Source organism: Heptranchias perlo, chromosome 11 (genome assembly GCF_035084215.1).
Source record: "Heptranchias perlo isolate sHepPer1 chromosome 11, sHepPer1.hap1, whole genome shotgun sequence".
In the NCBI taxonomy this organism is placed as follows: Eukaryota; Metazoa; Chordata; class Chondrichthyes; order Hexanchiformes; family Hexanchidae; genus Heptranchias; species Heptranchias perlo.
Genome location: NC_090335.1, coordinates 50,484,931 through 50,497,535, shown reverse-complemented (window position 1 = coordinate 50,497,535; position 12,605 = coordinate 50,484,931). Strand labels below are relative to the sequence as shown.

General features: G+C 44.3%; 1 protein-coding gene across 1 annotated transcript in view; it reads right to left on the bottom strand.

Annotated features, from left to right (window-relative positions):
* Positions 1-8,627: 8,627 nt before the first annotated feature.
* LOC137327316 (uncharacterized) overlaps positions 8,628-12,605 on the bottom strand; it is a 54,294-nt gene continuing 50,316 nt past the window's right edge. Inside the window, exons 19-20 of the mRNA XM_067992999.1 lie at positions 11,564-11,651; positions 8,628-9,893 (exon numbers count right to left, since the gene is read on the bottom strand). Of these exons, the coding sequence (XP_067849100.1) occupies positions 9,786-9,893; positions 11,564-11,651 (196 nt within the window). The 3' untranslated portion in view covers positions 8,628-9,785. The remainder of the gene's footprint in view (positions 9,894-11,563; positions 11,652-12,605) is intronic.

Genomic DNA, 12,605 nt, shown 5'->3' with positions numbered 1-12,605 from the left:
GGAAGCAACATGCTGTAGACATAGCTAAGCGATTCCACAACCAACGGATCAGATCAAAGCTCTGCAGTCCTGCCACATCCAGTCGTGAATGGTGGTGGACAATTAAACAACTAACGGGAGGAGGAGGCTCTGCAAACATCCCCATCCTCAACCATGGCAGAATCCAGCACGTGAGTGCAAAAGACAAGGCTGAAGCGTTTGCAACCATCTTCAGCCAGAAGTGTCGAGTAGATGATCCATCTCGACTGCCTCCCGATATCCCCACCATCACAGAAGCCAGTCTTCAGCCAATTCGATTCACTCCACGTGATATCAAGAAACATCTGAGTGCACTGGATACAGCAAAGGCTATGGGCCCCGACAACATCCCGGCTGTAGTGCTGAAGACTTGTGCTCCAGAACTAGCCGCGCCTCTAGCCAAGCTGTTCCAGTACAGCTACAATACTGGCATCTACCTGACAATGTGGAAAATTGCCCAGGTATGCCCTGTCTACAAAGAGCAGGACAAATCCAATCCAGCCAATTACCGCCCATCAGTCTACTCTCAATCATCAGCAAAGTAATGGACGGTGTCGTCGACGGTGCTATCAAGCGGCACTTCCTCACTAATAACCTGCTGACCGATGCTCAGTTTGGGTTCCGCCAGGACCACTCGGCTCCAGACCTCATTACAGCCTTGGTCCAAACATGGACAAAAGAGCTGAATTCCAGAGGTGAGGTGAGAGTGACTGCCCTTGATATCAAGGCAGCATTTGACCGAGTGTGGCACCAAGGAGCCCTAGTAAAATTGAAGTCAATGGGAATCAGGGGGAAAACTTTCCAGTGGCTGGAGTCATACTTAGCACAAAGGAAGATGGTAGTGGTTGCTGGTGGCCAATCATCTCAGCCCCAGGACATTGCTGCAGGAGTTCCTCAAGGCAGTGTCCTAGGCCCAACCATCTTCAGCTGCTTCATCAATGACCTTCCCTCCATCATAAGGTCAGAAATGGGGATGTTCACTGATGATTGCACAGTGTTCAGTTCCATTCGCAACCCCTCAGATATTGAAGCAGTCCGAGCCCGCATGCAGCAAGACCTTGGCAAGTAACATTCGTGCCAGCCAAGTGCCAGGCAATGACCATCTCCAACAAGAGAGAGTCTAACCACCTCCCCTGGACATTCAACGGCATTACCATCGCCGAATCCCCCACCATCAACATCCTGGGGGTCACCATTGACCAGAAACTTAACTGGACCAGCCATATAAATACTGTGGCTACAAGAGCAGGTCAGAGGCTGGGTATTCTGCGACGAGTGACTCACCTCCTGACTCCCCAAAGCCTTTCCACCATCTACAAGGCACAAGTCAGGAGTGTGATGGAATACTCTCCCACTTGCCTGGATGAGTTCACCTCCAACAACACTCAAGAAGCTCGACACTGAGAATCCCTACGTGGTCAGTTTTCGGTAAAATATTAAAATGCCTACGTGGCAAAGAAGCAGAATGCAAAATGGTTAGAAAGGGTTAATTAGTTAGTAACTGAGATTGGTACAGGTGGCCTGGCCTCCTGCTGGGCCATATGTTTGCGTAGTCAGCAGGTTTGCATGGTCTTATCAATGTAGAGTCTTTGATGTGATTCAAGGACTGGTCTGAATGTCTCCATGTTTATGGCAGATCAATATAGGTAACGAGCTTAGCCAAAGTTGAAAGACATTCCAGGTTGGGAGATAAGGAACAGAAGGGACAGGGAAGAACATTCCAAGTTGGAAAGTGAGGAAGTATCCCCTTTGATGTCTAACAGCAACATGGTCAGCACATGATTATTTATGATTGGCCGGAAATAATGTAACCTCGCATGGCAACCTATGCCCGGCTTATGATTGGTGTTGACCCTCGTTAAGTATGTTCCAACCCTATTGATTTGTATAAAAATGTGTGGATTTCTGTATGTTTTTGTTCTTGCTCTGCCAGCATAGAGGGACTCTATCAGGAGTCCAAATCAATGCTGCAGACTAAGAACCCTGCTATTAAAGATGTGTTGAATTTTAAAATGTATTCGACTTCAGTTTTTACTGAACCAGACTGAGGGGAAAGAATCCGGATCGTCAACACCATCCAGGACAAAGCAGCCCGCTTGATTGGCACCCCATCCACCACCCTAAACATTCACTCCCTTCACCACCAGCGCACAGTGGCTGCAGTGTGTACCATCCACAGGATGCACTGCAGCAACTCGCCAAGGCTTCTTCGACAGCACCTCCCAAACCCACGACCTCTACCACCTAGAAGGACAAGAGCAGCAGGTACATGGGAACAACACCACCTGCACGTTCCCCTCCAAGTCACACACCATCCCGACTTGGAAATATATCGCCGTTCCTTCATCGTCGCTGGGTCAAAACCCTGAAACTCCCTTCCTAACAGCACTGTGGGAGAACCTTCACCACACGGACTGCAGTGGTTCAAGAAGGCGGCTCACCACTACCTTCTCAAGGGCAATTAGGGATGGGTAATAAATGCTGGCCTTGCTAGCGACGCCCACATCCCATGAACGAATAAAAAAAAATGCTGTTTTTCAGATAGCATGTTAAACAGAGACCCTCTTTTATCCCATGGGATTGTTTTTAAAGAAGGGCAAGGAGTTTGCCTGGTGTTCAGGCCAACATTCATCCTGCCCCCTGACCCCACCAACACAGATTAACTAGTCATTCACCTCACTACTGTCTGTCGGACCCTGCTGTTCGAAATTTGGCTGCCACGTTTGCCTACTAAACAGTGACTTCACTTCAAAAAGAATGCATTAGCTGTGACACTCTTTAGGACATTCTAAGGTCATGAATCATATTGGGGGTAAAATTCAACTTCAATGGAGGTTCCAAGGAAAGTCGAGCGAAGTGTATAACAGGCAGTTGATCTGCTACTGCCAAATTTGCGGCTCCACCAAAGTTGAATTTTACCCTCACTATATAAATGCAAGTTCACTCTTTATCAGAAAGAGTGAGACGCTTAAGAGATTTGAGGAAGAGAGAGATCCGGGGGTGCAAATGCAATGGTCTTTAAAAATGAGAGTACAAGTAGAAGAGGCGATAAAATGATTTTATACATAGGGTACATCAAAATATGTCCATCAAGGAAATGATGTATTTGTATCAGACATGAGTTAAATCACAGTTGATATACTGAATATGGATAAATCCAAATATCACTTCTTTTAGCTTAAAAATGATCAATTGTGAAGTAAAATAAATGTTTACTATGAACCAGAATGCACCATTTTTAATGTACAAATTCAAAATCACCTGGAGAATCGTGTACAGATTCACCTAGAAAGACACTACCTGTGGTCCATGATTGGGCGGGGGGTGCGCCACAGGGCAGTAGTGTGTACAATTCTAAATTTCCTACCCACAGCTTATGGGAGTGGAATATTTAAATAATGGACAATTTAAAGCTAAAGGTGCTTAGTAAAAATTGATAAGTGCTTACTATAATTTTGTATATGCTTTTCCTCAATAGAGGAACAAATCTCCAGCTCAAAGAACAAAGATCATAGAATTGTTACAGCACAGCAGGCCATTCTGCCCATCGAGCCTGTGCCAGCTCTTTGTAAGAGCAATCCAGTTAGTCCCACTCCCCCACTCTTTCCCCATAGCCCTGCAAATTTTTTCTCTTTAGATATTTATCCAATTCCTTTTTGAAAGTCATGGTTGAATCTGCCTCCACTACCCTTTCAGGCAGTACATTCCAGATCATAACTACTCGCTGCGTAAAAAAGTCTTTTCTCATGTCGCCTTTGGTTTTTTTGCCAATCACCTTAAATCTGTGTCTTCTGGTTCTCGACTCTTCCATCAATGGGAACAGTTTCCCTTTATTACTTTATCTAAACCCTTCATGATTTTGAACACTTCTATCAAATCTCCTCTCAACCTTCTCTATTCTAAGGAGAACAACCCCAGATTCTCCAGTCTATCCATGTAACTGAAGTCCCTCATCCGTGGAACCATTCAAGTAAATCTTTTCTGCACCCTCTCTAAGGCCTTCACATCCATCCTAAAGAGCGGTGCCCAGAATTGGACACAATACTCCAGTTGTGGCCAAACCAGTGGTTTATAAAAGTTCAACATAACTTCCCTGCTTTTGAACTCTATGCTTCTCTTTATAAAGCCCAGGATCCCATATGCTTTTTTAACCACTTTCTCAACCTGTCCTGCCACCTTCAAAGATTTGTGCACATATACCCCAGGTCTCTCTATTCCTGCACCCCCTTTAGAATTGTACCATTTAGTTTATATTGCCTCTCCTTGTTCTTCCTGCCAAAATGTATTACTTCGCACTTCTCTGCATTAAATTTCATCTGCCATGTGTCTGTCCATTCCACCAGCCTGTCTATGTCTTATTGAAGTCTATTACTATCCTCCTCACTGTTCACCACACTTCTAAGTTTTGTGTCATCTGCAAATTTTGAAATTGTGCCCTGTACACGCAAGTCCAAGTCATTAATATATATCAAATGAAGCAGTGGTCCTAGTACTGACCTCTGGGGAACACCACTGTATACCTTCTCCAGTCCGAAAAACAACCGTTCACCACTACTCTCTGTTTCCTGTCGCTTAGCCAATTTTGTATCCATGTTGCCACTGTCCGTTTTATTCCATGGGCTTCAATTTTGCTGACAAGCCTATTATGTGGGACTTTATCAAATGCCTTTTGGAAGTTCATATACACATCAACCTTCATTGCCATCATCAACCCTCTGTTACCTCATCAAAAAACTCAATCAAGTTAGTGAAACACTATTTGCCTTTAACAAATCTGTGCTGGCTTTCCTTTATTAATCCACACTCGTCTAAGTGACTATTAATTTTGTCCTGGATTATTGTTTCGCAAAGCTTCCTCATCAGCGAGGTTAAACTGACTGGCCTGTAGTTGCTGGGTTTATCCTTACATCTTTTTTGAACAAGGGTGTAACACTTGCAATTCTCCAGCCCAACGTATCTAAGGAGGATTAGAAGATTATGGCCAGTACCTCTGCAATTTCCACCCTTACTTCCCTCAGCAACTTAAATGCATCCCGTTCAGACCAGGTGACTTAGCTACTTTAAGCATAGCCAGCCCTTTTTGTACCTCCACTTTATCAATTTTCATCTCATCCAGTATCTCAACCACCTCCTCTTTTACTGTGACTTTGGCAGCATCTTCTTCCTTGGTAAGATCAGCTTTGTAATTTTGGTAGATATTAGTATGGTACCAGTATATTGCTACATTAATTTAATGAAACCCTGTCATGATCTTTGTGGTTAAATTGTATGATTTTATTTTTCTTTTCAAATCGAATCCTAATCTTATAATGTTAAAAGGAAACATGTTAAAACATCAGTCTTTTATAAACTATTTTGCCAAGGTAACTGACAAAAGCCTTCACCAATTCTGATTGTGAATAGGCTTTTAGGAACATAAGAAACAGGAGCAGCAGTAGGCCATACGGCCCCTCGAGCTTGCTCTGCATTTCAATCAGATCATGGCTGATCTTCTACCTCAACTGCACTTTCCTGCCCTATCCCCATATTCCTTGATTCCCTTAGTGTCCAAAAATCTATCAATCGCAATCTTGAATATACTCATCGACTGAGCATCCACGGCCCTCTGGGGTAGAGAATTCCAAAGATTCACAACCCTCTGAGTGAAGAAAATTTTCCTCATCTCAGTCCTAAATGGAAGACTTCTTATTTTGAGACTATGGGCTTGATGTTAGCAGGGCTGCGGGTTCACGGTGGGGGGGCTATTGGGAGCGTGGGTAACGCGCCCGGTGAAATTAGTCTGCCCCCCGCGCGATCGCAGCCTAATTGGATCCACTTACCTTGTCTTCCGGGTTCCCCACTGCTGATCTGAGCGTCGGGCGGGCTGCGCATGCACAGTAAGCTCTGTCAGCTGGAGGAGCTCTATTTAAAAGGACAGTCCTCCACTGACAGATGCTGCAACAAATAGCAAAAATTACAGCATAGAGCAGACCAGGGGAAAGGCTGCTCCCAGTTTAATGATGCCTCACTTCAGGTATCATTAGATGGGGTGAGGAGGAGGGGGAGGACAGAGATCTTCCCCACCCCGGCGGGCGGGAGGAAGCGGCCTGCCTCTGCCACCAGGAAGGCCTGGCTCGAGGTGGCAGAGGAGGTCACCTGCTCCACCAACATATCGCGCACCTGCATACAGTGCAGGAAGCGCTTCAATCACCTAAGTAGGTCAGCCAAAGTGAGTACACTTACTCATTCCCCTACACTCAGTCTGCCACATCACTGCCCCCACGCCACATCTCCTTCTGCACTGCCAACACTACTCTGTCACATCACCCCTCATACTCACTCAAACCTCATCCTCATCTTACCTGCACTTACTCACCTCGCCAGTACTCATCCCGCCACTACCACTCAACCCAATCCTCATACAATCTCATAGCTCTATCTCATACTCACCCTCTCATGCATCTCTTTCACAGTCAGCCTCACTCAACCTGCCACTACCTGTGCTGCAGCCACAGGGCCTGCATCACATATGTGCAGTAAGCAGCGTAAGGCAAACGTGTCGTGAGCATGAAGGGGATGCACAAGGGTGTTTGAGAGTTTGTCATGGTTTTTACTTATATTGAATTTCTGACCAACACACATTACATATTATATTGGCACCACTACTGCCATGTCTTTGCGAATCTTGTCTGGTTTGTGCAATAATACCCTTTCCTGAGGATCACTATGGGGACCCACAACTGATGCCACCCATTGTGTCACTGCAGAGTGGGTGTAGGTGTATTTGCAGGGCTCTTTTGTGCAGACGACTGAGAGACGTCGGCGATGTCCCCGGTGGCACCCTGGAAGGATGCGGAGGAGAAGTTGTTGAGGGCAGTGGTGACTTTGACAGCGACAGGTAAGAAGATGGTGCTCGGGACAACCGGGAGCAGCTCGGCATGAAGGAGGCTGATGTCCACGACTACATGTCGAGTGACTCTGAGCCTCCGTGTGCACTGCTGCTCAGAGAGGTCCAGGAAGCTGAGCCTCGGTGTGTAGACCCTGTGGCGAGGGTAGTGCCCTCTGCGACGCATCTCTCTCCGCGGTTGCCCTCCCTCCTGCTGTACAGGTGGATGTGTCATAGCACTCTGTTGTGGAGCTCCACGTGTCAGAGGTGGACGGCGTGGCCGGCGAGGCTGGTGATGCTGTTCGTCCTCCGAGGAGGTCATGACTGCAGCTACGGCGGCCCCCATCCGGAAGATGTACATCTGAGGGGGTCCGCAAGGTAGGTACATGTCTCTGGACCCTGGCGTAAGTGTGCAAGTTGGTGAATGTTCTTGTCAGGAGGAGGGTGGTGGAGGCCAAACTTTGTCCCAAGTGAGGGTCTCCCCCCCCCACCTGTCAAATGGACCTTTGCAGCTGCCACAGGCTGATAGCTGCAACGGATCCATTTAAACTGGGAGTGTTTCCCACAGTACGGGAAACAGTCCCAGTTGTCAATAAAATCCCACCCCTCCTCACATATTCACTTAATCAGGTCTGTTAATGACCTGAAATACCAAGGTAAGTACTGTTAAGTGGCATCCCGCTGGCTTTAATTGCCTGCGGGAGTCCCACATGCGGGGGCTGTGCGCGCACGTCGGCGCATCTGTGGGGAACCCGGAAGTGGGCGGGTTGGAGCCGGGCTCCGAACCCGCTCCGGGATTCCCCGATTTTCAGAGCCCCCCCGCCAGGAATGCACCCGATAGCGGGTGCTAAAATGAAGCCCTATGACCCCTAGTTCTAGACTCTCCAGCCAGGGGAAACGGCATCTACTCTATCAAGCCCTCTAAGAATTTGATATGTTTCAACGAGATCACCTCTCATTCTTCTAAACTCCAGAGAGTATAGGCCCATTCTACTCAATGTCTCCTCATAGGACAACCCTCTCATCCCAGGAATCAATCTAATGAACCTTTGTTGCATCCCCTCTAAAAGGCAAGTATATCCTTCCTTAGTAAAGGAGACCAAAACTGCACAGTACTCCACCTGTGGTCTCACCAGAGCCCTATATAATTGCAGCAAGACCTCTTTACTTATACTCCAACCTCCTTGCAATAAAGGCTAACATACCATTTGCCTTCCTAATTGCTTGCGATACCTGCATGTTAACTTGCTGTGATTCGTGTACAAGCACACCCAAATCCCTCTGACTATCAACATTTCTTAATCTCTCACCTTCTATAAAATATTCTGTTTTTCTATTCTTCCTACCAAAGTGGATAATTTCACATTTCCCCACATTATACTCCATATGCCACCTTCTCGCCCACTCACTTAACCTGTCCATATCACTTTGCAAGAACACAGGAACAGGAGTAGGCCATTCAGCCCCTCAAACCTATTCCGCCATTCAATGAGATTATGCCTGATCTGTGACCTAATTCCGTATACCCACTTTAGTCCCATTTTTATTAAAATCAAAATATTTCAAAGTTACAGATGCTGAATATATACCCAAATAGCTGATGGGCTCCATTACACTCATCTGAGTTGCTCCATTGGATGGTTTACTAAGTTGAACAGATTCATGCAAGCAGCACAGCTAATAGATTGGTCAGTCATGCTACAATAGCACAACAGCAATAGTTAAAAACTCAAAACAACAAGAGTTACAAGCGTAATACAGAGGGATTTTTATTTAATCAAATATGTAATTAATTTGTTCAGTAACATTCACTGTAACTTTCAATTTCAGTAGATGTATAAAACAGGCGATATCGGATCGGCCGCCCGTTACACACCCCCGCCCGTTACACACCCCCGCCCGAATTTCCTTTCGATTGAAGTAAATGAAAAGGAAAAGCTGGGCAGGTCGTATAACGGGTGGCCGATCCAATATCGCCGGTTTTACACTCCCGCCGAAGTTGAAAGTTCTGCCCATCGTCTCAGTCTATGTTGACAATGTTCCTCAGATCATCTTTCAGCTGAGCAATTCAAAAGAAAGAATGAGAGGTGTAAAACATAAAATACAGTGCAATTTAAGGAAGGCATGTACAGTGTCTATTCAAAATGTTTTATCAATTATGTTGAAATTGTGATTCATAGCGTCTCAGAAAGCTTTGAAATTGAGGCAGAATTTATTTAAAGTTGTAGTATCTATAATGCTTATTCAACTCACTATAAGCTTAAAAACTCCAGACAGTATTTCTAGCCACAAAAAATTATGAGAGACTCCCAGATTTAATGACTAAGCTGCTCAATGACTAGCATCAAAAATGGCATTAACAGGGACAAAAATATACAATGTTGAATTTCAATTAAGTAGATCCAGAGAGGAGTTTTAATAAGTGCCTTCTCACTTAGAACTAGCTTCCTCCCTGAAATCATTTGTTTGATTTTGTTTATTTAAAACGCTGCACATGCTGCCAGCGCCTGTAACACTCCATGATTTGCACGAGATTATTTATTGTATGTACGTAAATAACGATCTAAATCTTACAATGAATATCCAACATCTTGCTCAACAGCAGCCTATAGGTAATCTGTATAGAGAAAGAGAAAAATAGATCAGCTGTGTCTGCAACATTCAATTTGGTCCCCCAGCAGGAGGGCTCACAAGGAGGTACAACAAAGAGAATGTACAAGGATGGATAAACAGGAGACACAACTGGGGATAACTTAATAAAATCTTTGAAAAGAGGCAGCTTCAAATTTCAGGTTATTATACAGAAGAGTTGAATGCTTCTTCCAAGTACATGAGCATTAATAATATTGGCTCCAGTTTTTAAAGACGCAATAAATCACTTAGCGAGGTCCTGAATGCTTCATTACAGAAGATCATAATAAATCTGAGGTTTCTTCGTTTCGGCACGGAACTGTTCCACCTTCAATCCAACCCGGAAAAGAATGGCTTCATCCCACCATTTACTCATAATCTGGGAGGAAAAAAAAAATCAGAATTATTAATGTAACTGCACGTTATTTCTTTAAAAAAATACAAGGGCAGACAATGTGATCCCAGTTCAATGGTATAACACAAGATCAGCTGACTTAAATAACACTTGTGCTCCCAGAACTTAGTGCACGACATGCTGGGAGCACAACGATACAGGGCTGGGCAATCTAGTGCGATCAGGCACTCTTAACTGCTACTGGTAAAAATTAAAGGGGTGCAACCACATGGGGGAAAAAAAAATCTTACAGTAGAAATGTCCCAATTTACTGTAAGCAGCTTAAAATGAAAAGGCAGAGCATTTGAAAAAGAATCATGATTACTCCCAAAGATTATAATTTTGCTTTTTGTTCTAATAGGACCTGGGACCTTCCTGGCCAGTATGGCACAGCTACTACCTGGTTTAGCTAGCTAAGCTATGAGGGGAGCCCCAAGATTACGTTTAATTCAGGGTGGTTCAGACTTTGCAGCTGGCTTTCTACGGCAGTTCATTCCACATTCGCATTACCTTTTGCGTGGCATTTTTCCTGGATTTCATTTTACCCGGCTTAGCCTGAATACTAAAATTATGTTCCGGATTCCCCTACTAGAGGAATTTGATAATCTTATGAAACTTACATCATTTGTTGTAATTCTGGCAATCCACCAGAAATTTCATTAGTGAATATTACTGCAACAATGACCAAAAGCAGATCTTTTCCTTGGGCAGACACTGTTGATGTTTTGAGAGTGCACTTACTCTCATAGAACCATAGTTCCAAAAAAATCTGTACCCATTTTAATTATGAAAATGTAATTGGATGGGAAGAAATAGGTGTCTATCTCCTGCACCCCCTACCCCCTATCTTTAAAGCTGATCGGAATTCTTACAATCATTTTTACATTTGTAGTGTCCTCTTTTGTTAATTTTCTTCCCTTCCCTCATCTTTCCTGAAGGCACTGACTACTTGATAAGAGTATGGTTCTATTGGCAATGGGCATGCTCCAGTACCTTGCCCAAATGACCTTTCCTCATGTCAGCTCAGAGTATAGGCTGGCTGTTCAACCTCATAAGAACATAACATAAGGAGCTGTTGTAGGCCATTCAGCCCCTTGAGCCTGCTCCGCCATTCAATAGGATCATGGTTGATCTTCTACTTCAACTCCACTTTCCCCCCCCCATCCCCATATCCCTTGATTCCCTTAGTGTCCAAAAAATCTATCGATCTCAGTCTTGAATATACTCAACGATTGAGCATCCAAAGCCTTCATGGATCATCGCAGGCAATCCGAATTCTGTCCTTACCTGAGGAGGTAGACACCTATTTCTTCCCATCCAATTAAATTTTCATAATTAAAATGGGTACAGATTTTTTTGGAACTATGGTTCTATGAGAGTAAGTGCACTCACAAAACATTGACAGTGTGCATTTCCAACGTAGATAACCGAGCAGCAATCAGAGGCAGGAGCCTGTTTATTTTTCACTCCCTCACCTAAGGGCACTTATAGCAATTGTAGAGCCCCTACAATCACATTAGCTGAGGACAAACTGGGCATCGAACCTTCTGCTACTCATTGGCTTAATCAGCTCAAAAGAAGAATTTTTTCTTTGTTCGCTTATGACGACTTTTGTGGGGCATTTTGCATTGAGTATTGAGTAAATGCAGCATTACCTGAAGGTTTATGGGTAGATTGGAGGAGCTGTACCCGACAGGAACCACAAGAGCTGGAATTCCTGTCAAATTCGCAAGCTGCATATATCTGAAACAAAAAAATATATTAGTCAGCCAGAGTAAGAATTTCCATAGCTAAGTAATACTAATATGATTTTGGATTTTCTTTGTATATCTGTTCATGGTGTGTACTGTGCACTCTTACTTATTTTTCTTCTTATTGGTTCAATAACAACTTGAAGGCCTGGTATAAGTGAAATGCAATCTATAGATCACCATACACCATCATAATAATGGGCATTTCCTACTGCAGTGTACAAGTCTGATTTGCACTTGTGACATTCTGACACTGCAAGCTGGTAAGGGATAAGTAAAAGAAGATAAACATTTATACTAAATCATCCACAGGGTACTTGGACTGGATGAGATACACCCTTTAATTTTCAAATAAGTGAAGAAATAGGCGAGACTCTGATTAATATTTGGGTGTACCCAAGGAATGCTTTTTTCCATTTATCATCCCCTTTAATGTTATCCCGACAACTAGTGTGGGAGACAATGAAGGTTCTGCTGGGAACAAGGGCATCAAAGGTGGAGGTGAGGGAATTGTTGAACATATCAACAGATGCAGAGGTACCATGTTGAATGGAACTCCAAAGGCTAGGCAGTAGGAGCTTGAAAGTGCAGTGGTAAGTGACTTGAGGGAAGAGGTTTCTCCCCAGGACCAGTTGCAGAAGGAAGTGGGGTTGAAAGAAGATAGAGGAATGTGGGTAACGAGGGATACAAGGAAGTCAGAGATGGTCTGGTCAGTGATCAAGACCACAGGAGTAGAGAGGCCACAAGAGTCAAGGGGTTTGCCATTGGAGTTTATATGGAGGGAGAGGTTTAGGGAGGGCAATAAATTCAGAGGACGGAGTGCAAGGGGAGCTGAGTTGGAGATTGAAATCACGGTGGACAAGGAGTCCCTCAGTGCTTTCATTTAAGTACAGCCAGCACTCTACATAATTACAGAATCTGTAGAATTATTGGCAGATCAGTTCAT